The sequence below is a fragment of the Setaria viridis genome, chromosome 9, assembly GCF_005286985.2.
Source record: "Setaria viridis chromosome 9, Setaria_viridis_v4.0, whole genome shotgun sequence".
In the NCBI taxonomy this organism is placed as follows: domain Eukaryota; kingdom Viridiplantae; phylum Streptophyta; class Magnoliopsida; order Poales; family Poaceae; genus Setaria; species Setaria viridis.
This window is the reverse complement of record NC_048271.2, coordinates 39,750,410-39,774,428: the sequence shown is the minus strand read 5'-3', so window position 1 is coordinate 39,774,428 and position 24,019 is coordinate 39,750,410. Positions and strand designations below refer to the sequence as shown.

Sequence of the window (24,019 nt, the reverse complement as noted above, 5' to 3'; positions counted from 1 at the left end):
TCCTCCTAGACAAATGCAATGCAGATTCAGAGAAGAATATCAGTGACAAAAAAAAATGCCACGCAGGAAAATCATCCTCGCAAACTTACCTGCGGTATGTAAAAACGGTTAATCATGAAGCTCCGGGTTTAGAGATTGAACCATACATGCCGTAGGCATAGGAGCTGCACTTATTGTGATCGCAGATTCGCAGTAGTAATGATGGGTGCAGCACTTGAGGACCCCCAACTGTAATTTTCCTTAACTTCGGAGCAAAAAGAATTATCAGATTTCTCATATCTGACCACCAGACCTGTGTACCTCTAGGCTTTTTGAGCGAATCAATATGTTGCCATAGTGAAGACCCATGTCCAATTCTTTCAGATTGTGGCATTGCCTGACCAGGTCAAACAAATTTCCCTCTGTGATTGTGCAGTGAGCCATGTCAATCATTGACAGATTTGAAGCTTGGAACATGATCATATCTGAGATGCTAATGCTATAAAATGAAAATGAAAAATGAAAAAAAAATCTTTGTTAACTTGGAGAGACTGCATATTAAATGTTTAAATATATCTCAGGACCAAATCTAGCAATACTAATGAGTCACTTCATTTCTTTTCCACAATCTTTACCATGAACTTCTGGCAATTAATGGATTTACATAAAATCAACACGCCTGAAAAGTTCAGAAGTGCAAAATTGGAGACCAAAGTGCAGATTTAATTAGAGCACAATAAAAATCCAAACGGACTCAACAACCTTATTAATCATATGTGCAAATATTCAAACCATAACTTAATAAAACTAAAAAAACTCACTCAAGGAACTCATCAGGATCACTAAATTAATTAGCATTCACATATTGTCATTCCACTATTATAGCAAGCAGTGACATAGAGGCACCAATTTCGTAGCCACTAAAAAATTTTAGAAACACCATGATGTTTCATGTAATCACTAATGAAAGAATGTAATATGTGAGAAAAGCCAAGGATGTAGTAAAAGCAAACCAGTACCCTTCATGTATACCCATCTTTATCCATCCTAGGGACAAAAACCAAAACAGATAAAATTAAAGACGAAGCAACATACCAATACAATAACAGTTAAAATAGCTTGAGCTAAATAGGGTGATTAGGCTGCCAAATTTGATTAGGTAGTCGTCAACCTTTCACACAAATAGAAAAGGAATGAACCCGTCTCTCCTAACCAGTGCAAAATCATTAGCTAGTAGCAATGCGCGTTACAAACTTACCTCTACACTCCATTTTCAAATACTGCTCTTCAGAGACATCTCAAGAAACAACCAGAAAAGGATGCTAAAACATGATGAGCGCCTGCTGCTGCAACCATATAAATAGAGACATCTTTTTGGCAGGATTACACAGACACTAACTAAACGCTGAAAGAAAGTCCTTTCTGTATCTATCACAGATCAATGCAAGTTGATTATTTCAAAGTCACTGCGCCATGAAGTAAAATAATTCATAGAAAGATCTCGTATAGACCATCAATAAATGACAAAAATGACTCCCGAACACTATTCAAGTTAAAGATGGCTGTTTCCATAGGGCACTAAAAAAAATTAAACTGGTTTTGCCAAAAGCTACTAAAATGGACACCCTCGTCTCCATTTGCCTGTACCCTGCTCTAGCCCTCCCTGCTTCCGCCTTATTTGCACATGAATATAAAAGAAGTATTACATCAACACATCTCCAATATCTCAAGCAGTGTTCAAAATTTCAGTCTTTTCAATGGTGGCCGAAATTAATGTTTGCCCAAAATTTCGGTCTATTCAGCGAAAGATATACTTTTTGTCCAAATTTCGGTCAAAATTTCGCGAAATTCAGTATTTTTGATGGGGACCGAAAAATTTGAAAAACAAAATCCTAATCCCTGATCTCAAGTGCCTGACGTGTTTTATTGTTTCAGACTTTCAGGAGACGCATTTAACGTTGAGGATGATGTTGTTCTATCACTACTGGAAAACTGAGCATTCATCCCAATACTCAATACCGGTTGCATTTTAGCCCGGTACTGGTACTAATGTGAGTATTAGTACTGGACTTAACGGAAGTTCCCGAAGATCCCCCCATGACTCCCTTTAGTACCGGGTGGACTTCCCACCCGGTACTAAAGGTTTTCCTCCACCTCCCTCCGTCCACTTATCCTTTCTCTCCGTGCAAGCCTTAGCCTTATCCTTTCACGCAAACCTTATCTCATTTCTCTCCACCCGCCTCCACCTCCCTCTCCCTCCCCTTCCACCGTCCTCCTCCCTCCAGGAGGCCGGTGTCGACCCAGCCCCTCCTTCCCCCTCCACTGCCCCCCTCCCTCCCTCCCCGGCCTCCCCTCTCCTCCCCCCTCCGCTCATCCCTCACCTCGTGCCTGAGGCGAGGCGCGGTTGAGGTGGTCATCGGGGCGCGGATGGAGCGGCTGGCGGGATGCGGCGGATGGAGCGGCCGCGGAAGGATGCGGGGTCGGGGGGAGGATGGCGGCGGGGGAGGTCGGTGGGGGCCGTCCACCCAGCGGGGGGAGGGAGGTCGGCGGGGCCAGACGGGGAGGGTCGGGGGGGGGGCTAGGGGGCAGGGTTTATTTTTTTAATTTTTTAATACCCTTTTAGTATCGGTTATTTCAACCAGTACTAAAAGTCCCCCTGTATCAGTTGCACAATCGGTACTAAAGGGGGGTTAGGAATCGGTATTGAAGGCTCCTTTCCCTGTATATATTTCAAGTGTTATTCTAAAAAAAGCATTGCCGATTTACTTTCTAGTGTACTAGATGAATAGAATATAAAATATATTGCTGCCGCAGCTCTCAGGTTAATGACGTTGCTCTTTGATGTTTCAAATGCTGAAAGGCATTGGTGTGTTTGCAGTTGCATCCAGTGATCGCGGATAGAGCTAGAGACGCACCCTTCCAATCCAAGTTCCGATCCGGCCCCGTACTGGTGTGTTGAATTACCGGTGCCGCTGCGGGCGAGAACGGCTCTCTACGCGGAGGTCGGCGGCCGTCGTCACCATCACTTATGCGATTCACAGCAACTGCCGCGAATTAATTAAAACCCTGTGATGTGACGCGACGACGACGCAGGGTGTGTGACGCGGTTCATCATGATTATTGTTCTTCGTACTACGCGCTACTCACTTAATGTTCCCATCTCTCACATGAGAAATTCCACGGGTTGATGTTTTTCCAACACTCATATCCCATTTCTACTTCTAGAAGCACATGTGCAGCGACATTTCCCAAACGATTTTCCCTGGGTGTACGTAAGGTGGTAGGATGTGTCCGCTGGATAAACGGTTTTCATATCGGCTGCGATTTATCGTAACGTGAGGATGTAAGAGAGACTGTTCTTGTGATGAGCAAAGTATTAGATTATCATTTTAAACATTTTCGTGAAGAATGGACATAAGCAATAATACATATTGCTTATGATTATTTTTTTGTGTTTTTTTTATCAGCTATTGAGCTGAATTTATTGTAAGAATTTGGATGTGTGCGGTCGCAGTTTTCTAAAAAAACATACAAGTTAATAGCTTTTCTGAATGTACAAGTTAATTGTCATGTGTTATTATGCATATAGCGTTCCTAAACTTAACGGCCAAAACGCATTTCTCACAAATCTCATGCATAAATAGGTGGGGGAGGGTTGGGCAGGAGCACCAGCGTCGAGGGAGCTTGGCGAGGAGGTTCGGGAGAGGTCCAGGGAAGAAGAAAGGGTTGGGCTCAAGGGAGAACGCACATGCACATTTGCATCTTGATCCAATGATTAAAATCCGGATGCTAAGGACTTGCAAAATGCTCGGGCCGGCATCCCCTTATTCCTGTATCCATACGCCTTATAAAACGCACCAAGCACTCCTACAAGAGAATTCACAACAAATTATTGCATCAAAGAAAAGAAGATGATAAGTTTTATGAATACTTCTTCAGTTCTTCGATGGGATAGCCACACAGGAAATTAAAAGAGGCCGTCATCCATGTACATGAAGTAAAGTGACACTATTTACAACACAAGAAGATAGACTGTCAAAGAGAAACATCAAATTTACACAGGAAGAAATGTAAAAGGGAAAAAATATGAGATTTGTGAGAGTAAGGTTTCATCCCTTTTCCAGCTATGATACCCAGCTAATTATTCACATGAAGCCTAGCTGCACACGATCTTGCATGCGTCGATCAGGCGTCAGCCTCGCTTCCCCTTGGCATGGCCTCTTGGCGAGCTGGCCACCTCATGCACATGCACTCCCCAGCTGCTGCCCTTCTTGGCGTGCGGCGGCGGCGGCGAGACGAGCTTCCTTTTCTCCATGGACCTCTTCATGCCCGCCCGGCGCGCGTCCTCGCCGGCGGCGCCGTCGTCGTAGCAGCTGCCCAGGGTGGGGAGGACATACCACCATACGGAGGTGAGGCAGATGGCGAACACCCTCCCGAACACGACGAGGCTCACCAGCGTTAGCACGACGACGGCCGGCAAGTAGCACGACGGCCGCCGCACCCTCCTCCCCCACGAGAACGACGCCCTCCTCGCCGGCACCTTGGCGGTAGCCTTCTTGACTCCTTCCCTCTCCCTCGGGCTGCTGGCCGGGTCAAGCAGACTGACGGGCGAAGCAGGAGCAGGTGGCAACGGCGGCGCGGACGCTGCCGCCCTCGGTTTCTTGGCGGTGGCGCCCTGCTTCTGCTTGAGCGGCTGCTCGGGGAGCTTGACGACGACGGGCGTCCAGCCGCCGTTGGACTGGACGGCGAAGCGGACGAGGACGAGGCCGGTGTCGTCGGAGCCGACGCGGCGGAGGATCCTTGCCCGCCGGGTCTCGAGCTCGGAGAGCACGACGGAGAACCGGTCCAGCCCGCGCCCCGCGTAGGGGTTGACCTTTCCGCCGCCGCCGTGCTTCCTCCTGATCCCCCTGGGCGACCCGCCGCCGCAGCCGAGGTCCTCGGCGTCCCCGTCGACGTGCTTGAAGCTGCCCGTGCCGCACTCGCAGAACATGATGGTGGTGTGGTTGGCTGGTCGATCGGGGCATGCCGCCGATGGATTCTTGCTTGCGCGCCTGATGGGGCTTCCCACTTATAAAGGGTTGGCTGATTGGTGCTTGGTGGTGGTGTGCTGACTCTGACTGCTGCTCTGCTGAGGGGGAGTGGGGCGTTGGTTAATTTGCTTCGGTCGATGGTCAAGCAGAAGCTTCTTCAACTCATGACTTTGTAATAATTACGCCGTAGCCTCCGTGTCGTTTTGTATAATACTATAAATTAATATGGCTACTAGAACTCTAGAAGAAGACCTCCAGCTAGGGCATGACTGTACTACTTGGACGCTGATACGTGGGATTGCTCCTATCCGGATAAGATAAGTGAATGATTCCGCCATCTTAAATAACTATTAGTACGTAATTTTTGTTATGTATCTAGACATAAGCAGATATCTAAGTGAATATTAAAACTATATATCTAGAAAAGTCCAAACGAATAGTAATTTGGAACAGAGGAAGAGGGAGTACTAGTCTACTCCATCCGTTCTAAATTATGGGTCGTTTTAGATTTTTTAAAGTTCATAGATATTATTATGCATCTAGATAATAATATACCGTATCTAGATGCATAATAATATCTATAAACATAGAACCTACAATTTGGAACGGAGGGTGTAATACTGTAGAAATGAGATGAGAAAAGAAAAAAGAAATTAAGGTGATGTTATACTTTTATTGCTCAAGATTTGTGAATTTCTCAATCGACCGACACGGACCGTCTGATTCTCGGATGAACATTGCTCACTCTAGCTTGCTGACGGTTATTAGGTACAACCATAAATTAGACCTGCATTTGAAGTGGATATCTACCAGTAATTGAGAAATTAAAGTGGTTCCCCCCTCACTGCCTTGCTAATACCTATGCGAACAGAAGTGTGATGTGTGATGTGTTGAGTTGAACCTGTCAATCGAGCATTCGGCTCGTTGTCAGTCGCCACTCATAATTAGCGCCCACCACGCATTTCCAGATTTATTTTATCTTTGCCTTGTTTAGTTGTCCAATTTTAAGGTGTCAAAATTACTGTAGCAACACTGTAGCGTTTCGTTTATATTTGTGAATTATTATCCAAATATTGACTAATTAGGCTCAAAAGATTTATCTCGCAAAGTACAAACAAAACTGTGCAATTATTTTTTGATTTCGTCTACATTCAGTACTTCATGCATGTACCGCAAGTTTGATGGGTGCGAATCTTCTTTTTGCATAGTGTCAAAGTTGGGATTTTGGAGTGCAGACTTCACCGTGCGTACCAGCGACTGATTCTTCAACCCTAGCACAAAAGGTGTCAGACGCAGACAGATCAAAGATGATTTGGCAGGATGCAGACCTATAATGGATCAGCTAAATCTGTAGAGTTTGGTACTCCACTTCATTCAGGATTAGAAGCAATGTACATGGATGAGGGTCAGAAGACCCAGATATACAGAATGCAGTGACTAAATATTGGAGCGAGACAGGATAGCCAAACAAACAGTGGTATTATACCCATCACATTCATAACCATAAGTGAAGATCGAAGAGAACTATTTTTTACCGTCAGGTTCAATTTTGCATAAAAAAGTTTGTACGTACACTACTTAAAAAGCTTTTCTCCAGAGTACAGACAGCTAAAACGAATATGCAGAAGAGGTTTACGCCACCACACCCTAGAAATGCATTTTCCAGAGGCAGGTGTCTTGAGCTACGGCATCTGGAAATGCATCAGTTCCAAGATGTTCAAAGATTTTGATTTTAGAACACTGATCGTATCAGTGTTTTCCTCGGTGAGAAGATATCGTTAGCTCGTCTTATTGCAGCGAAAGACTGCGTTTTGGTGTTCATTTCCATCCATCTTGTGTTTGTGCCTACCTGACATGTCAAAGCTTCTAGATGGAAACTAGTCAACCATGACGTATGGAATTGAATGACTCGCTGGCAGTTCTTCACATGATCTGTTTGTATTACCACGTGATAATGGCCTCCATCAAATCAAAGCACGTGGCTACAGCAAGCGCTACAAGAATCAGCTACCAGTCGTGGTAACAAATTAATGATCATCATCATAACTACGAGATCTGTACAAAAGAATTGAGATGCACAACTCTTCTTGTAAAATGAATTTTGTACATATGGTTAACCTTCTAGTCTACCAACCGTGCCTTCCTCCATGTGTTTACATCTGACACTTTCTCTACCAATCAGTTGAAATATGCACAGCAAATCATCGACTTTAAGGATTATATTGCATGCTTCTAAACAACCAGGTGGTGGAGAACCAAACCTTACATCTTGGATCTCTTACTTCTTCATAAGAAAGCTCTCCTTGAGAACCTCAGCTGCGAATATTAGTAGTTCCACCATCTCCATGCCCGCAGAAGAAAGAGGGTCTGCTTTCTCAGACTTTGATTTTGGTGAATCAGATGGATCGCAGAGAGCTTCATAGGTAATTGCATCTGATGAATCCCCAGACCAGCTTACCGGAAGAACCACACTAAGAGCTGTTTTCATAAGGTTTGCTTCGGTTATAAGACTGTTCAAATCTTGAAATGTACTCTCCAAAGAACTAGCTGATTTGACATCATCATAGGCCTGGTAAATGTGATTGTTAGCCTCAGAGCAAGTAGTATGCTAGCATGTATCAACATATTACTCAATAACCTAGCAATGCAGCCAAAAGTCCTGCGGAAGGACTGGTATCAATGCCATAGCATCCGAAGTTTCTAAATTAACGTTCCAAGCAAAATATAGATTGATACAGGTTGCGCCCAGTAATTGTATGGAAAGGCTGCCCTATTTAAGTGTTTAAGAGCCTTTTACAATACAATGAAGTATTGTGGTACCTTCAGTAAGAATTGTTTTGTTTTTTATGAACTAAGATTACATGCATGGCAGTATGGCAACAAAACACATTCATAAGATCGAGTATAAATGGTGTAGCTTGATCATAATTGCTAAATATCAGGTATCTGCCTACTTGCATCTCCATTCTACCCCACCAATCTATATATTTTTGGAAATGCATTTTGTTAGTCAACTTCAAGGGCTAAGAAAAACGAAGATTAATGTGCATGAAGGCATCTCAGTTTATCAGTGCATACAGTCGTCTGCATCAATTAACATGCCTTTCCCTCTAGGGAAAAGATAATTAATCACATTAAACCATTGGGATGCAACTGCAACTTCTGGGAGAGGTAACACTCCATTCACACTAATCACACCTTAAATATACAACTATATACTCCATTCACTACTGCAATATATACTTGTGCAAGAGAAGAGCTCCATTCATCGGCCAAATATAGGCCAACCCTAGAGTTGTTCAGAGTTGGAACTTTGGACTATAAATATGACACACTTGAACCTAGACTAATATGACGTCACTTGACGACCAATGTGCCCTTCAGTTTGAGAATGTCTGCTAGATAATGCCAGTGACAGATGGGGCAGCTCTGGTGACAGGTGAAGCACCAACGGCACTCTCAAAATGGGTCAGTTACAACCAGCGTTTACATAGTCATAAATACCATAGCAACACTTGGCTTAAAACTCAGCCATATGTTCAGGATGAAGCTTAGGCAAAATGACCTACATGAAAATGAGCAGATGGTCACTCTAGTGGAACACATGGGCCGTAAGCCTGGTAGGTTAAGTTGAGCTGCTAGTAAAATAGGATCAGCTGGCACAAGGGAGGCAGAAAAAGGCACAATGACCCATCTCCTCTATAAGATATGGGGAGCAAGGACCTCAGCCACAGTAGGAAATTCCTCAGAGTAGTCACTTTGGCAAACCTGGTAACCTACCAGAAGATTTGACAGAGACAACTGAATGGTATGGTAAACCCAAGCTTCATCAGTGAGGGATAAAGTGCAATGAGCTGAGAACATTGGAAGAGCAGAGAACTGATAACCACCAAAACACAATAACGATGAGGTCAGACACAGAGAGAGGACGTCTATTCTTGGTGCTTACATGGGCCAACCCTACACATAGTTGGACCTATACACATGCTAAACCACAGATAATAAGGGACCATCTATGTCAAAAATAAAGATAGTAACAGGCCATTAGAATATGCAGATTCCATCAACATATGCAAACTATAGTCTCAACAAAAAACATATGCAAACTATATAGTACCAAAGGTCTAGCACTATGGCTTAAACTTATCATTTGCTGATGCATACTTTCAGGAAATTACAAAGCAATAAGGAGAAATGCATCGGTGCCGTTTGCAGCTAGGTAACATGGAAGCCATACTCAGTTATAGGTATTATGTAAATGCTATGGATATCGCCACAGAAAACTTCAACAAATTATTCGCTTAATAATTTGGTTTATGCCATATTTGTGATTTATCTTAAAAATCACCTAGTAGGGGGAAGCAATCAGTTATAACTGCACCAAATGCATATTTTCACTTCCAGTCCGTGCTTCTTCCACAGTTAATAGAAGGATAAAGTAACACTGCCCAAAGGGGACACTGATCCTTCAGAGTTCAGAAACAGAAACAGAAACAGATAGGCCCATTGTTGTGACCGGCTGTATCATAGTGCGACAGATGAATGCAAACATTGAGAAAGCAAACTTCCAAACTTGAGATAGCTATTTTTTTCTAGCAAACAAATAAACTGCAGATCCACTGACAAATATTATGCATTAATCATGCATTGTTTTTCAAAACTACTCTTCCACTCATAATAAAAAGCTACATCTGTCAGTTCAAAGATAATCATGCATTGTTTTTCAAAACTTCTCTTCTTCTCATAGTAAAAAGCTGCAACTGTCAATTCAAAGATCATACCTTCAAAAGCACAATATGCAGTCTATGCACTGAAGAAGTTAGACGTTCCACAGTACCAACACCTTCAAGAAGAGTAGCATTTTCAACTCTTAACCTGCAATGCAATCACATGAAATAAAACAACCAATGTAGAAATATATATTGCTTGAATAGAGAAGTTTCTGTTACTAAGTTTCCATCACATCTAAATAATCAAAGAGAAACAAACTCGGCCGGTGGGGGAAGGACCGCCACCCCCATGGTATTTCGCTAAGAGCTCAACCGAAGGACCCTCATACAGGGGGACGCCTCCCCCTATGGTTTGGGCCTTAACACATGCTTTGAGCCCACCTCAGTACCAGCCCCTTACATGAGAGCATGCCCACCACAAAGTCGGTTCACCCATGCCGACTAGGGAACCAGTGAGTAACCCTTTTTTACCTAGCCTGAAATTCACTTCCAAGGGGATTCGAACCTAGGACCTGGGGTGCTACTAAGGTCACTGCAACCACTAGGCTGCATGCCCCTTCACAATCAAAGAGAAACAAACAAAACAGAACATGAGTTCTTTCACCAATGTTTATCCCTTTTAGTTTCTGATAACATTTTGCGATGCATCTACATGTTCCAATCATTGTACTTCTAACAGTAATAATTTCAGTCTGAAGCTTTGGACATATTAAGGGAGAATGTTGGAGTTGCAGCAGCAAGAGGATGAACAATGGGAAGCACAAAGCTATCACATGTATGTTTCTGAAGCTCAAGCTTGCTTCCTTTGTTTGCATATAGGCAATATATACGATATGTGTATTCTGTTTGTAAACCGACCTTTACTCGTACAGCTGCTATGCAGTCTAGACAAAACCAGAATTGACTACTTCTACTCGCTGTCAGAGACAGCTACTAGCCTTACTAAGAAATGGATAACCAACCTATACCAATTCTAGAAGCTAAACAAAAGACAATCACAAGGATTCTACTAACAGAGAAAATGAAAAGGGAAAAGAAAAAGGGAACACTTTTAGGGCCTGTTTAGTTAGGGGACAATGGGATCAATTCTTAGGATTTACTCGAATTTGAACTGAATCCTTAAAATTCCTAGAGCAATCTCCCTATTGCAAACAGGCATTTAGGAAAAAAAAATCTTAAGTCCTTGGCCCGAATAAGAAGCAACATCTGGATGTAATCAATTTTTTAACCTTGAAACAATGCCAGCTGTTTGAAAATTATATGAGTATCTCTCTAAAAAAACTTTTACAATTTTTACTCGATTTTACAAACAAATCAGAAAAGTATTAAGCGATAGTTTTATGGGACTTGGTATTTTCTCCAATGTACTAGCTTATTAATGAATGGTAAGGCCATTAAACATACAGGAAACAGTATAAAGTAGAACGATTTATCTCTGTCAAAAACCTTGCAATATCCATTAAGTGCTCTTTGCAAACTGATTGATCATTTCCATCAGAGCTCCCATGTCCAATATTACTGTTTCTCATCCAGTGCCTTAAAGATGTCCTCTTCAGCATATTTTTCAGCATCCCTTGTTGATCATGCCCAGGAATGACTTTTGATGAATCCCCAGAACCATGACCTTCCTTCATAGCAGAGCTGCTGACAAAGGTAATACAGTTATAATAATAGCATATATACTTGGAACCCCACAGAATATTTATTAAATATGTACATGTTAGCTTCTGATGCAGACATAGGTGCCACGCCTGTACCAGACACCGAATCGGAGACAGGAATGGTTCTGGCTCAACAATCCATCTCAACTAAAGGAACTACAGATCAACCAAATTTGATGCAATATAAATATGGTTTACACTTTTTTTTTTGCTCCAAGAGTCTCTTTTTAGTATGTTACTTCGTACGAGGGCGCTTCATAAAAATCAAGCCTTTTTATAATGATAATGCTGTGACCATGTTACAGAAACTCACCCCTTTATTCACTAAAAAACCTTACCCCCAATCCCCCATTAACAATGAAATTAGTTTATTATGATAACTTACTGCAGAAAATACTTACCCCTTTAATTGCAGATATTCTTCTTTCACTTTTGCTAATTCCATCAGGACCTTCACCTTTTCATCTTTGACCTGAATACAAAAGGTGAAACTAGTCAAGAGACATCCATCCAACATTACAATAGTGCTGATGTGCAACAGATATTTTTTTTTTAAAGCTATACAGCAGAGGAGACCCCCACTGTGATGTGCAACAGATACTCAATACCTACAAACATGTGGATTGTGGAGTACTAAGGGAGTAGAACACAACAAACTATTAGCAAACCAACAGTAGAAGCAGTTTAGTTAGTCTAGTTCAATTGATGAATTTCACCAAGAAAAACCAAGTTAAACAATAATTCAAGTCAATTTGGTACATATTTTCGAAAATAACCATATGGTTCAGTTTTCCTCTTTCAACAGCTGGGACCGAAGGTATACAAAAAAAGTAACGGTATGAAGTACTAACTTCGTGACAATGTCAAACGTGAATGCACCACCCTTATACAATTTAGAACACTCTTAACATTCAAAATATGTGCATTGTAATTGAAAAATACTGCAAAATAGAAAGTGAATAGGAACTACCTGAGATAAGTTCTTCTGAAGATCCTCAATAACAATTTGGTCTTTCTGTTTTTCTAATAGGTATCTTTCTTGTTCCTGTGAGAAGAGCATAAGTGCTTCCATCTGTAAACCACAGCATTATAACATGAGATTATTCAATCTAAAGAAATAAAAACGCTCACCAGAAATTAAAGAACAGAATCTGAAAAATGTTAAGCAGGCCTATCACAGATCAACTCACAAAGACCAAAAAAAAAAAAAAAAAAAAAAAAAAAAAAAAAACTAGAGTGAAGCTGTACCTTCTCCTGTAAGGCTTGTGCAAGTGCTTTAGATTCATCAAATGATATGGAATTGGAATCGGCAGGAAAATCACTCTGCATCATATGCAACCAGAATGAACTGTAATTATATATATCAGAAGAAGCGTTTCTCAAAAAAAACAAGAAGGAAAGAACACATTATGTAAGGTATATATCAGAACCCTGATCGCACAATAGGAAAAGCAGTTCCATATAATTTCAATCCTCAAAACACTAGCGAAATATTTCACAGCAAAGGATAAACACAATTCAAATCTTCATCCACTTTCTTTCTGTTATGAATAGCACTTGTATTCAATATGGGGGCTCTAGGCCCAAATATATACATGTACAGGTATTAGGAAATATGCACAAAACCCCTTATACAACGGGGAAAATACAAGAATACATATACATCTAACACTTTCTTCATGTGCCCATCATGTCAAGTGAGCTTACAACTTGCTTCCAAAAAATCCACACAACATATGCAACTTTGTCATAACTGATGTGGTACAGCTAATGAATTGTTTAATTCAATACAATTGCAGTAAAGGACATTCAGATTATACTACTTTCACAATTAGGTCCAAAACTTTAAAATATTCAAAGCCATCCCTAAAAACATGCATTTGTTCCACAAAATTTGAAATATTTTTAGCACCTTAATCCATCCATTGATTAAGCATAATGAACTGAATCACCTTGACAGATAGATCCCACTGCTAAAGTGGTGTTTCATCTTGATATAGTTTTCAGTTAATTTGATTCGACTAGAAAATATGTCTTCAAAGATCTCATCAGTTATCAGTTTTTTGAAGAGCTAGCATCATGAGATGCTAAGACATGCCATTTTCCATGCATTTGCTCCAATTAGAGCAATAGTGTGATGGTAGTGACTGTCAAATACATTTAAAGGGGTACATTCAGTTTTCTAACTTTTAGTGATTTAAAGCTCATGACTAAGAGAAAAATTGATTATGACATATAGAGCAATTTGTCAATGTCCTCAGAAAGTATGTTTCGGTAGCATATAAGCATAAAAAGAGGCTCAGCATAAATGTACAGGGAAAAGAAAGCAAACTGTTTACATGAACAAACCTTAGGGCTTGTGCCAGTGCTAGGACTGATATCTGTAGTAACATGAACATCTTTACAACTGTTGTCACAACATTGCTTCTCGTCGACAGGGTGTTCACTAGCTTCAGTGTTGATGCAAATTTCACTTAGCTTATCTTGAATTTCTGCAACAACTTCGCTCAGCCATGAGGATTCTTCTTCCAATGTTTTCATGATTTCAGCCCTTTGATATTTGTGGAACTTTTGAAGTTCTGACAATCCATTTCTCAGAAATCCATCATACAGTGCCTGTACTCCCAAAGGAAACTGTACAAGTTAAAGAAGTTATGAGAAAGAACAATTTAATACTTCACAACTGCACCTGTCTCTTCTCTAATATCCTTGCATTTCTTTGCAAATGTTGTTCAATTTCAAGGCCCTGCACAACCAAAGTTAATAGTTTTCAGCGAAGGAAAAAAAAAAGATTCTCTGTTACACCCAAACTTGTCTTACCATCCTCAGATTGCTTTGAAGCTTCGCCATTTTAGCTTTAAGTGACTCTTTCTCCTCTTCTTGAGATGCCTACCACAAAAAAGAAATGTTAAATATATTAAAGGGAAAATCTCCTGTGCAAATTAATCAGTAGTATGCAAACCACTTTGGTTAGCACTGGATCAACTTGAAAAACTGTCAAAGTTGCCAAAAATTTAAAAGTACCAGTATAGCAGTACTTTAGAACAAATTACTGATTAGAGTCTGTCAATCATGTTGTATTCCTGCAAGTACATGGCACAATTTGGCCAAAGAGGACATGGCAATCTGAATTGACTAGGACTTAGCTGGAGGACACATGGGAGGTTCAAACTAAATTTATAAGTATCATCAGTAACACCATAGTTTGTATCCATGTATGGAGCAGTATACTGCATGAGAATCTGGATCGTAACTGCGTAAGTCCTTTTGAAATAGCTAGCAGCAAAGTTTCATCATTCAGGTTACCAGAATAAGATTAAACAACAATGCAATATGATGTTTAGTGTCACAGATAATATGCATCATGCAAGACAAGTGAAAGTGTTTAAAATAACACAACTGAATAAGAATTAATCTTTACAACGGATAAAGGGCTTAAGGATTACAATGTACTTCAAAGTTGAGGTTCCACCATCGGAGCTAAAACTCCAATTATCAGCAGAATCATCCAGAAGGATTGAACACTTCTCTTCAAAAGTAATGTTTGAAGGACATTCACAGTCTCTGCAACGAAGGTCATAGAATTTTAAAATAACCTGAAAGAGAATCAAATATCACCTTCTGACTGGAAAAGGGCTATAGAAAATTACAACGGACTGTAAGGAACATAACAGAAAATAAACAACCACGTAGACGAAATACATAGGTAAAGGATTTCTTATACAGTCAGAAGTTCATTAAGATCACAATAATTCGAAGCATATTTAGATAGATACAGTGCGGACACAGCAATGTTGGAGTTTTCATAAATATACCAAATTAAAAAAAAGTATATAATATATAGTTCAAACTTTGTATACTTCCAACAGGATCTACTATAATATAGACACTAGTAACATTATATGATTATGATTTATGAAAACTACTGTTTGAGCCAAATCTACTCATACCATTGGTAGATGTTCAATCTCAATGTACACAAACTAATTGATGATCAAAACGTTGATATGTTGGTTCCATGCAACCCATAACGTCACTCTTTTGTGACTGGAGGGAGCAATAACTAAACATTAGGAACTTAAACTAGATTGCAGAGTTCCATCAATGCAGAATGATAGGTGACATTACACAAATTCCTACTGATCGTGATAGCAATCCATAAAATTACTTACTTTCAAGGAAGATTCTGTCTGTGCCTCCAGTTCTGTCAGTTTCCTCTGCAAGTCATCGTTTAAGTGTTTCTGATTGTCAATTGCAGATTGATATTCTCTCTTCCTGCCAATCAGTAACTATCATGATACATTGTACCATTAACTAAAAGACAAAGTGCCAAATAAAGGATAAACAAGAACAGGATTTAAAACATCATGTTAGCATACCGTTGTAGATTGCCGAATGTTAAATGCTAAAAAAACTAGAAAAGACAGCAAATAAGCCATCGTGTTTCGGTTCAAAAAAGCTCAATATCTATTCTTTTCAATAGAGTTGCAGGTTTATTCCGTGCGTACTCTGCCACTGAAACCTTACTGGTGCATTCATCCACCGGAGAAGTAGGTGAAAGTAAAGATTCAAATATTGCCATCTTATAAAATCCACTCAACCTGTATGAGTAAGGTCCTCTAGTCCATGCAACTAAGTTAAAGAAACAAATCTTGCATATAAGTGAACAGTTATGTGACAAACCTTTCCTCAAAGTCAGCAAACTTTTTCAACACTGCTTCCTCCCGCTCTTTCGCTTTCTCACACTAGAAATTTCAAATGAATGAAATATGATTCCCGAATCCCAACAGAAAACAAAAGTCATGCACACAGCATTAACATTTGGCTTATTAAGTTAACTAGAAAGAACCTCCATTAATGAACTGTCCCGTTCAGCAAATGCTTGAGCAACACTGCTCTGGAAAAACCTTACTTGCTTTTCTAGATCCTTGTTCTGCATTGGTATTACAGGAAAGAATGTCATCTCATTAATAAGCCAGAATATATGTGCAAGGAATCTCAAGCGAATGCATAAACCATTTTAATTGCTAATTTGCTAATTCCACAAAAAAACAAATCTCAATTTTTACATAAGAAAACTATGGTTCTGCTATCAATCTCATTACAATTTACTAGTGCTCGCTCGTAGACAAGCCCCATTCCTTCCCAAAAGAAAACCAAGCAAGATTAAGCATGTCTACAATGTTGAAATTTGATTTAAAAATTTTCAATAAGTAGATTCTGGATAAGGACAAGCATTTCCTTTGTGTTCTTCACATTGCTCCATTACCTTCTGCTTTAATAAATCTCTCCCTACTCAAATTCTTTATCCAACAATATTGACTCTTAGTGACTTCCTTAGACACCATTGAAATGAACAATTTTGAGCCTATGCACTGCAGGAGCTGCTCCTCTGGCTGCTTCTGCCGGAGTAGGTCTAGTTTCTTGGTCGTGGTCGTGTGTTTTGATTTTGTGGTGAGACTGTAAACTTTTAGTTGTATTGGAGAATAGACTCGTGAGCTCTCCCTTGTTGTTTCTTCATTCTTAATGAAATAACACGCAGCTTTCCAGCGTCGTTCAAGAAAAAATTAAAAGTTTTCCATTGTATGCCCTATTTTACTGTTGACCTCACACTAATGATTCAATAGTACAATTACCCCCTTCTATCAAAACATTTTGTTATATTTTTGCACTCTAGATGTGTGGGGCTTAAAAAGTTTCTCAAACTAGCAGAAAACTTCCTGCCATTTTATTAAGGAGTAAAAAAAACAAAACAAAGTCTAGCGCCAGACCCCACAAAAAAAATTAGAACCAAAAGGAGACAAAAGGACCAAACAGGTCTAAAATGCAAGGACACCACAAACCTAGAACACGAGATCATGGCCAACTGCAGACATACTACCTAGTAGCCCTGCAAGACCCTTAGTGCCTGCCATGACCTGGAGACCTTTATTGCCTTGTTATTTAATACCACTCCATCCAATAAACCCTTATTTCTTCACAGCTCAAATGATTGCATGACATTCACTCCCTTCACAAGCTGCACGGGGTTACATAAAGCCCTCTGCATATGCTGCTCCATGGCAGGCTCTCCCTCCTCTCCATGCCACTCAAAACACATTATTGTTTTCCCTACCTGTAATCATGGTAGCAAGGTTTATGTCCTCAACATCACTGGGAAACTAAGGTGTATGTGCGAAAGAGGTACGAGCGTCCCTATCTCAATTTAGTGGCCCCATTCCCTGAACCACAGAGCTATGGTATACAAATCAAACACTTCTAACTCCAGGCAGGTTCAAGCATAAGCACATCATATCTACCAGTAGCCCATGCTCATTTTTACAATGAATGAATCCACTAGATTAGTATCACTTATTGTTTCTGAATCTTGCATTTCCGATGGAGAAACTGTGTTTGTTCTCAGCAAATGACATGAACCAGTAAGGAGAGTTGGCCAAGATCGAGATGGAGAAAATGACATTCCACTGGGAAGACCTACTCACTCTATGGGGCAAAAGTGTCATTTCGCATACTATCTAGGGGAGAAAAACAAAAGAAGTGGAAAAAAAATGCTGGCAGGAGCCAATGGTATGGTAACAAGACCTTTCAGTGGCAATGAAGTGTAACTGTGTGATTTCTTTACTGTAATAATGTAGAGGTGGATTCAAAGGCATAGTAACAAAGCTGTGATTTTTTATTGTCGCTAAACAAATTTTCTTTGTAATTACATGCCCACACCCTACTACTCTTTGCACATATAGATAATGAGAGAGGACGAGATTAAAATCACACCCAAAAGCTACAGTTTATACAACACAAAATAGCCAATGTTTATTTGAGACAAAGTAGGAAACCTTTGATAGCTCAGCACCATGTAACTCAGCAAGCTGGCTCTGAAATTTCAGTAAACCACAGAATGAGAAAACAGAAAAAATAAAGGCAGCTATAAACAATAGTACAGAGAGAGAAGTAGCACACCTTAACTCGATAAGCTTCAGCAAGCTCCTCTTGTAAATTTTGATTCTCTCTTAAGCAACCATTTAACTTCTTCTGGAGGTTCTCAACATCCTGTTCCAAAGCTGCAGTCCTGAACAATTACAACAAAAATATTGCTTTTTTGCACTACACTGAATAAAAGTGAAATGTTAAAATTAGATATGGAAACACCTCTGAGAAAGCATTCGAGTTGCAACTGAAACATAACCAGGCCCAGTTTGTTGCATACATAATTGTTCAATATCTTTTCTGAGTTCATCACGTTCTGCAAACAAAGTATCTATCAGCACAAGCCTGTGCCACAAGAAGATATATAATGATAAAATCATGAAACGAAAAGATTCTTAAACAACTAGTAAACATGACTACATGAGCCATTTTCAGAGGGAAAAAAATAGTTTACATTGCTCCTTTCATTTGAGGGGGCAACAGTGTGAAGAAATTAGCCCTGGCAAGTTAAAAGTGCTAACCATTGTCAACATGATACCATGCTCCCCTGAAAAGGAGATCTAACACACTACTCAAGGAAGTACATGTACAGCTACATCCCAAAAATAAGATCAGCAATCTTCTCAAAAGGTCATAGTTATATGTATTGGAATTTGCAGTGTAATGGAATGAACCAAGAACTTGGGTGTCTCATGCTATTTCAGAAATCACATACATACTCACATACATAACCAAATAACTAGTAGTAAAAAAGTTAAATGATCAAATTTCTCAGTGTGCCCTCCTATGATCTCACCAACTTAAATATGTCAAGGGACATAATTTCGCATTTTATAAAACCAAAGGAACTCCAGTTGGCTATCTTTTGATTCCTTTTTCTTACTAAGTATTGGTAAATGTAAATGTAAATGTAAAATGATTAAATGAGGCACCTGAATTGAACTATTTCAAGAGAAAAACAACAGTACTGAAACTAATCTACAGGATGAACAGTTGATCTACAGGGAACTGCAACAATAAACACCAAAAGGTGAACTGCAATAATAAACACCAAAAAGTGAACTGCAAAAATAAACACCAAAAAAGCAGTATGATAGGATTGATTAGCGACATACTCCCTCCGTTTCAAATTGTAGGTCATTTTGGCTTTTTTAGATCCAGAGATATAATTATGCATCTAGGCATACACTATATCTAGGTGCATAGGAAAAAATATGCACCTAGAAAAGCCAAAACGATCTACAATTTGGGACGGAGGGAGTAAATACAAATAATGATTTTGTGTACCGCAGATGTGAGTGCATACCTCGCTGGAGTTCTTCAACTCGACGAGTTAAGACTTCAACAAGATCCACTTTTTCATCCATTTCTACAGAACAAAGAAAAGGGGGTATTTTTTCTTGAACCGCCAAATGCATTTTCAAATCCTAATTATTCAAAAATATTAATAGAAATCCTATGAGGACAGAAGTCAATTAGAAAAGGCACATTCAGGTCAATACCCAGTACCCACACAAGCTAATTAGTGTTCCTTGAGGAAAGAAAAAAAAAGAGAGCAAACTAGCCCCAGAAACATGTTAAGCTATCAAGACCGCTTAGATTTGCAGCATATTCCAAGAAGGTACGGTAGAACAATACTTGGTTCTTGTGAAGAAGTTGACTTCTGAGGACAAGATCCCATGACAAAATATGATACCAGAAGCAGCATGACTAGGAAAATGGAGCTTCGGATCATACATTGTTTTAATGGGGAAGGGTCAGAGAGATGCAAATGAAAAGGAAAACTGAAATGACTAGCTAAGCACCACAAAAGACTTCAAAAGCAATCGTAATGACAGACTCAGAAGTCAGAACCTTAGGTTTAAAGGGAAAGGCCATAGAACATGTTCTAAAAAATTTAACAATTGCAATGATTACTGAAGGTGTTCTAGCAGTACAAATCATCATACAAATAAAAGTCTGTTGCCACTACAAGTAACCTTGCACTTCAAAAAACTTCATGTTTCTGCAGTCAAGAAAACTACTTTTTGCCACTTGGACAAGGCCTAGACTATTTAATGAAGTATATCAATGATAATTGACCAAGATCAGTAGCTCAGAAGTAGAACACAGAATTACCATATTGTAGCCCTTCAACACGACGTATCAATACTTCCAAAGAATTCTGTTTTTCATCCTTTTCTGTTCAGAGTCATATATACATGTGTATCACTATAGCAAGTATAACATAATTAAATAAATGTACTCAAGTAAGAAACCAAATCATATGCCACTGCAAAAAAAAGGAACGAAAGAAAGAAAATTGCTCCAATGTAATATTTTCCTTGAAAATGGCCAAATCAGATTAAGTGATGCAAAAGGTAAGTAATAGTTGGATGGTAGGTAACTTAGGAAATGAAGGAAAATTTGCTAGTTCAATTCACTAAGCCCATGAAAAAAGGCAACAGCGGAAGCAGAATTAAGGGCCAACTATTCCCAGAATTTAAGGCAGGGAAGCACCTCATGATGTGATGTTAGTGTCATGCGACTACATTCACTGCTTTGACAGGGAAGCTCCTCATGGCTATAACAGGACTATTTTGAATTGTACGAGGGAGTAATTAAGTCTAAACCACATATTTTACCCTAATTCTATAACCAAATTTATAAACAGTTGCATGCAAGAGACATGTAGAATAAGATCTTTATATCCTGACATGGATTTTTCTGCTCTATCAATAGTACCAATGTACAATGCACTGTCTTGTGTCGTTCGTTCAAAAATATCCTGACATAGATTATGTTAAGCCTCAATGCTTTCATTATCTAGTTTGTAGTCCAACTCCAACGTGTACTTTTCGTTCTCCCATACAAACAGAGCTCTAAACCATAATCCACGACAAACACATAATAAAAATCCTTTAACCACATACAGCGAATGGGCACTCACAAACGAACTCCTCAGTAACTTTGACATTTGGCATAACAACCATTCCCATGCCCATTTCCACTACTGCTTCAGTACTGACTACCGTTTGCAGTATGGAAATGCAATTTCCCTTCACTGAAGGGATCAATTTAATCACAGATACATATAATGACATCGGTTAGGTACCTATATAACATAATATCATGTGATCTGAATGGAGCGCGGAAATAATTTTACATTGACACATGAGACAGAGCAGTCCAGTCTTTAACACAAACATCCACCAGACCACCAAGAACGAACAAACTGACACTAACACACTATCAAAGCAACAGAAGCAAGCTAGAAGGCAAACCATGGAAACTAATAACGCCGAGGACCAGAGATTACCGCGCTGTAGCTCCTCGACCCGACGAAGCAGCGCGGGGGAATCTGCAGCTTCGTCCATTCCCAGCCCACCCCAGGGGCCCTGCTTGGGCGGGGGGGAAGGGGAATTGGGACTCGGGAGCACAAATCCGCAACAAATTCGAGCGCGGGCACGCCTGAAATACAGCGAGACAAACAAAATCAACGTTGAACGCAATAAACAAACTGAAAACACGCAGGAAGATTCGATTGAGGTAGCTTGAGAATCAGGGAAGCGCGGGACAACCAAGGGGGGCAAGTCCTGGTTCCCGACGGGGAGCCGAGGTGTGCGGCCGTGCGGGCTTCGTGCTTCGGTGGAGGCGGCAGAGAAGGGTGGGGGAGGGAGGGCGGCGAGTTGGGAGGAAGGGGAAGGAAGGTGAGCGCAAGCGGAGACGACCGAGCTGTTTGATTCGCAACTTCTGGAAATCGACCTGGTCCGTCCAGCTAGGCGCCTAGGCGGCGGGCGCAGCGTTGCGACGTTTTGCTTGGTACCGGCTCTCGGCAGGTGACCACCAGAGTCGATCGATTTCAAACAAAACCGGACGATTAAGCAGTTTGGAATTGGAAGTTTGGAACGTGCAAGAGAGTCGGAAAGTGTAGGGTTACCGTATCTCGTGGCATCTTTCTTTTTTTTTTCCCCTCAACCATTGGAAGTTAATCTACATGGATTTGTATTTTTTATGCACATCTGCTTCTACTATAGACATACGAAAATGGTGAAGGTTTCAGTAAACCAGTGTGAACAAGTGAATACGGTATTGTTAGGGTTTTGGCTTTATGGTGATGGAGTTGGACCATGCATCCTTAGAGCGAGAGATACGGGGAGGTGGGCCACCTCAACTCTAGAACATAGAGGTGGGGTAGAGCGATGACGCGGTGAGGCTGTCGAAGCCCTCTAGTGGTGTCAGATGACTGGTGCGTTGGTGTTAGAGCAAGGACGCTAAAAAGAATTGGTTAGCAGTGCTAGAGTGCAATCACTAGCGCTTGGGGTAGAAGATTGAATTGGCAACAAAATTTTTATGACATGCACATTATACTACCCAAAATTCAATGAGGAAATACTGATTTCTCACAAAATTAAAACCTTCCTCGCAATTTGCATTTCTCTAGAATTAGCCAAATTATGATGAAAATCCGAGTACATGCACTTACATTATTGATTTCATTGGCATAATACACATCTATTCCGATAGCTTCCATCGATTGACATACCATAACAATTCATCCATGTGATGGAAGCATGGATGGTAAGAGTAGTCTAATTATTATGGAAAGGAGTACATGATGGATGATTTCTTGGAGTCAAACCTCCAAATGAAGCAATAGTCGTCGGAGTTACCAGTCAGGTGCTCAACTGCACAAGGCACAATGAGCGAGGCAGTGCCGTCCTCATGCTGCCATGAGATCTTTGCAGTGCATGGGAACGCGCACCTGGTACTTGGCAAGCATGACACGATGCTGAACATTTGCACATACAGGACCACCTCACCGTTCATCCTCCTTGATGCACCGGCTCCCAGTAGGGAGTTGAGCCACGGGCATAGTGGTTGCCCCACCATCTTCTTGTATGCGTCATTTGTTAGGTGGACACGGTTATTATTGCAGCCCGATACGATGGCTGGGAGTGCGTTGGGCAGCTCCAGCTCAGCCTCCACTTCCCTCGTTGTCTTCTTGGACACAGCCACTTCCACCAACCATGTGGTGGACTCAACGATATTGCTGCAGTCGATGCAGATGGTGGTGCGCTTGGGGCGAGTGGGATGGGGCTTAATGACCTTAGGCACCTGCAACTTAGAGATCAGGTCACGCTCTTTCAGGAACAAACGTTCCGCATCCGGCAACGGCGGCCTTGATGAAGCAAAAGACCCCTCAAGAGAAAGTCTTCGGAGATGCTCTTCATGACTTGGAAGAAAAATCTTAGGCATGCACCATCCCCTCGTCACCATGGGTGCCTCAACATCTCCGGTGGCCCACCAGAATGGAGGCGAAGGGTAAGACATCGCATCCCTCTCCCTCTTTAACACCGGAGATGGCACAGGATAGTCCTGCCGGATGCGCTTCTGCGCCTGCCATTGAATGCTACTTACCTTGCCGCCAATAGGCATCAGCGGTGGCGGCGACAGCATGGGCTTGGGCGCGATGGGACGAAATCGTGGTTCCATGCCCTCGCTAGTCTCAGCATCCACCTTCTTGTGATGCGCCATGAACGCCATAGCAACTCTTTGGTCCTATTGCCTATTTTGTGCAGGTGTGAGTTGTTTGGCCATGGGCGCTGGGTGTTATAAGAAGAGGTAAGGGTGAGGTCTGCGCAGGCCAGTCGAACGATGAGGCACGTGTTGGCCAGCCACAGCCACGTGGAAATTGCACAACGAACACGCGGAC

The 24,019-nt window shown here is 40.9% G+C and overlaps 3 protein-coding genes across 6 annotated transcripts; all 3 read right to left on the bottom strand.

Annotated features, from left to right (window-relative positions):
- Positions 1 to 3,941: 3,941 nt before the first annotated feature.
- LOC117840262 (uncharacterized) lies at positions 3,942 to 5,507 on the bottom strand. The gene has a single exon (XM_034720740.2). The coding sequence runs from the start codon at positions 4,967 to 4,969 to the stop codon at positions 4,172 to 4,174; it is 798 nt and encodes a 265-aa protein (XP_034576631.1). The 5' UTR covers positions 4,970 to 5,507; the 3' UTR covers positions 3,942 to 4,171.
- Positions 5,508 to 7,077: 1,570 nt separating this feature from the next.
- On the bottom strand, positions 7,078 to 22,036 carry LOC117837400 (uncharacterized). 4 transcript variants are annotated; one of them, XM_034717012.2, is made up of 20 exons: positions 21,885 to 22,036; positions 21,623 to 21,774; positions 20,443 to 20,505; positions 19,631 to 19,693; positions 18,547 to 18,640; positions 18,358 to 18,466; positions 18,234 to 18,272; positions 16,250 to 16,333; positions 16,084 to 16,145; positions 15,573 to 15,675; positions 14,847 to 14,996; positions 14,221 to 14,289; positions 14,090 to 14,146; positions 13,750 to 14,016; positions 12,649 to 12,723; positions 12,371 to 12,472; positions 11,802 to 11,872; positions 11,144 to 11,383; positions 9,791 to 9,884; positions 7,078 to 7,578 (listed from the first exon to the last, which is right to left on the bottom strand). In XM_034717012.2, exons 2-20 carry the CDS (start codon positions 21,678 to 21,680, stop codon positions 7,288 to 7,290), a joined length of 2,091 nt encoding a protein of 696 aa, XP_034572903.1. In that variant the 5' UTR covers positions 21,681 to 21,774; positions 21,885 to 22,036; the 3' UTR covers positions 7,078 to 7,287. The 4 variants fall into 4 exon arrangements, with proteins under 4 accessions (XP_034572903.1, XP_072147388.1, XP_072147387.1 ...); XM_072291287.1 differs by having other exon boundaries at positions 11,186 to 11,383; positions 21,885 to 22,035; XM_072291286.1 differs by having other exon boundaries at positions 11,144 to 11,380; positions 21,885 to 22,035.
- An 866-nt stretch (positions 22,037 to 22,902) lies between these two features.
- LOC117835646 (uncharacterized) lies at positions 22,903 to 23,799 on the bottom strand. The gene has a single exon (XM_034714995.1). The coding sequence runs from the start codon at positions 23,797 to 23,799 to the stop codon at positions 22,903 to 22,905; it is 897 nt and encodes a 298-aa protein (XP_034570886.1).
- Positions 23,800 to 24,019: the final 220 nt, after the last annotated feature.

What these genes read in the sequence shown, in the direction of transcription:
- LOC117840262 (XM_034720740.2), bottom strand. Translation starts at nt 4,969, where the DNA reads ATGTTCTGCGAGTGCGGCACGGGCAGCTTCAAGCACGTCGACGGGGAC.
- LOC117837400 (XM_034717012.2), bottom strand. Translation starts at nt 21,680, where the DNA reads ATGGACGAAGCTGCAGATTCCCCCGCGCTGCTTCGTCGGGTCGAGGAG. An exon ending in ACTCGAATGCTTTCTCAGAG is followed by an intron (nt 18,467 to 18,546) that starts GTGTTTCCATAT and finishes GTAATTGTTCAG; the next exon opens with GACTGCAGCTTTGGAACAGG. An exon ending in GAATATCTGCAATTAAAGGG is followed by an intron (nt 11,384 to 11,801) that starts GTAAGTATTTTC and finishes TACCTTTGTCAG; the next exon opens with CAGCTCTGCTATGAAGGAAG.
- LOC117835646 (XM_034714995.1), bottom strand. Translation starts at nt 23,799, where the DNA reads ATGGAACCACGATTTCGTCCCATCGCGCCCAAGCCCATGCTGTCGCCG.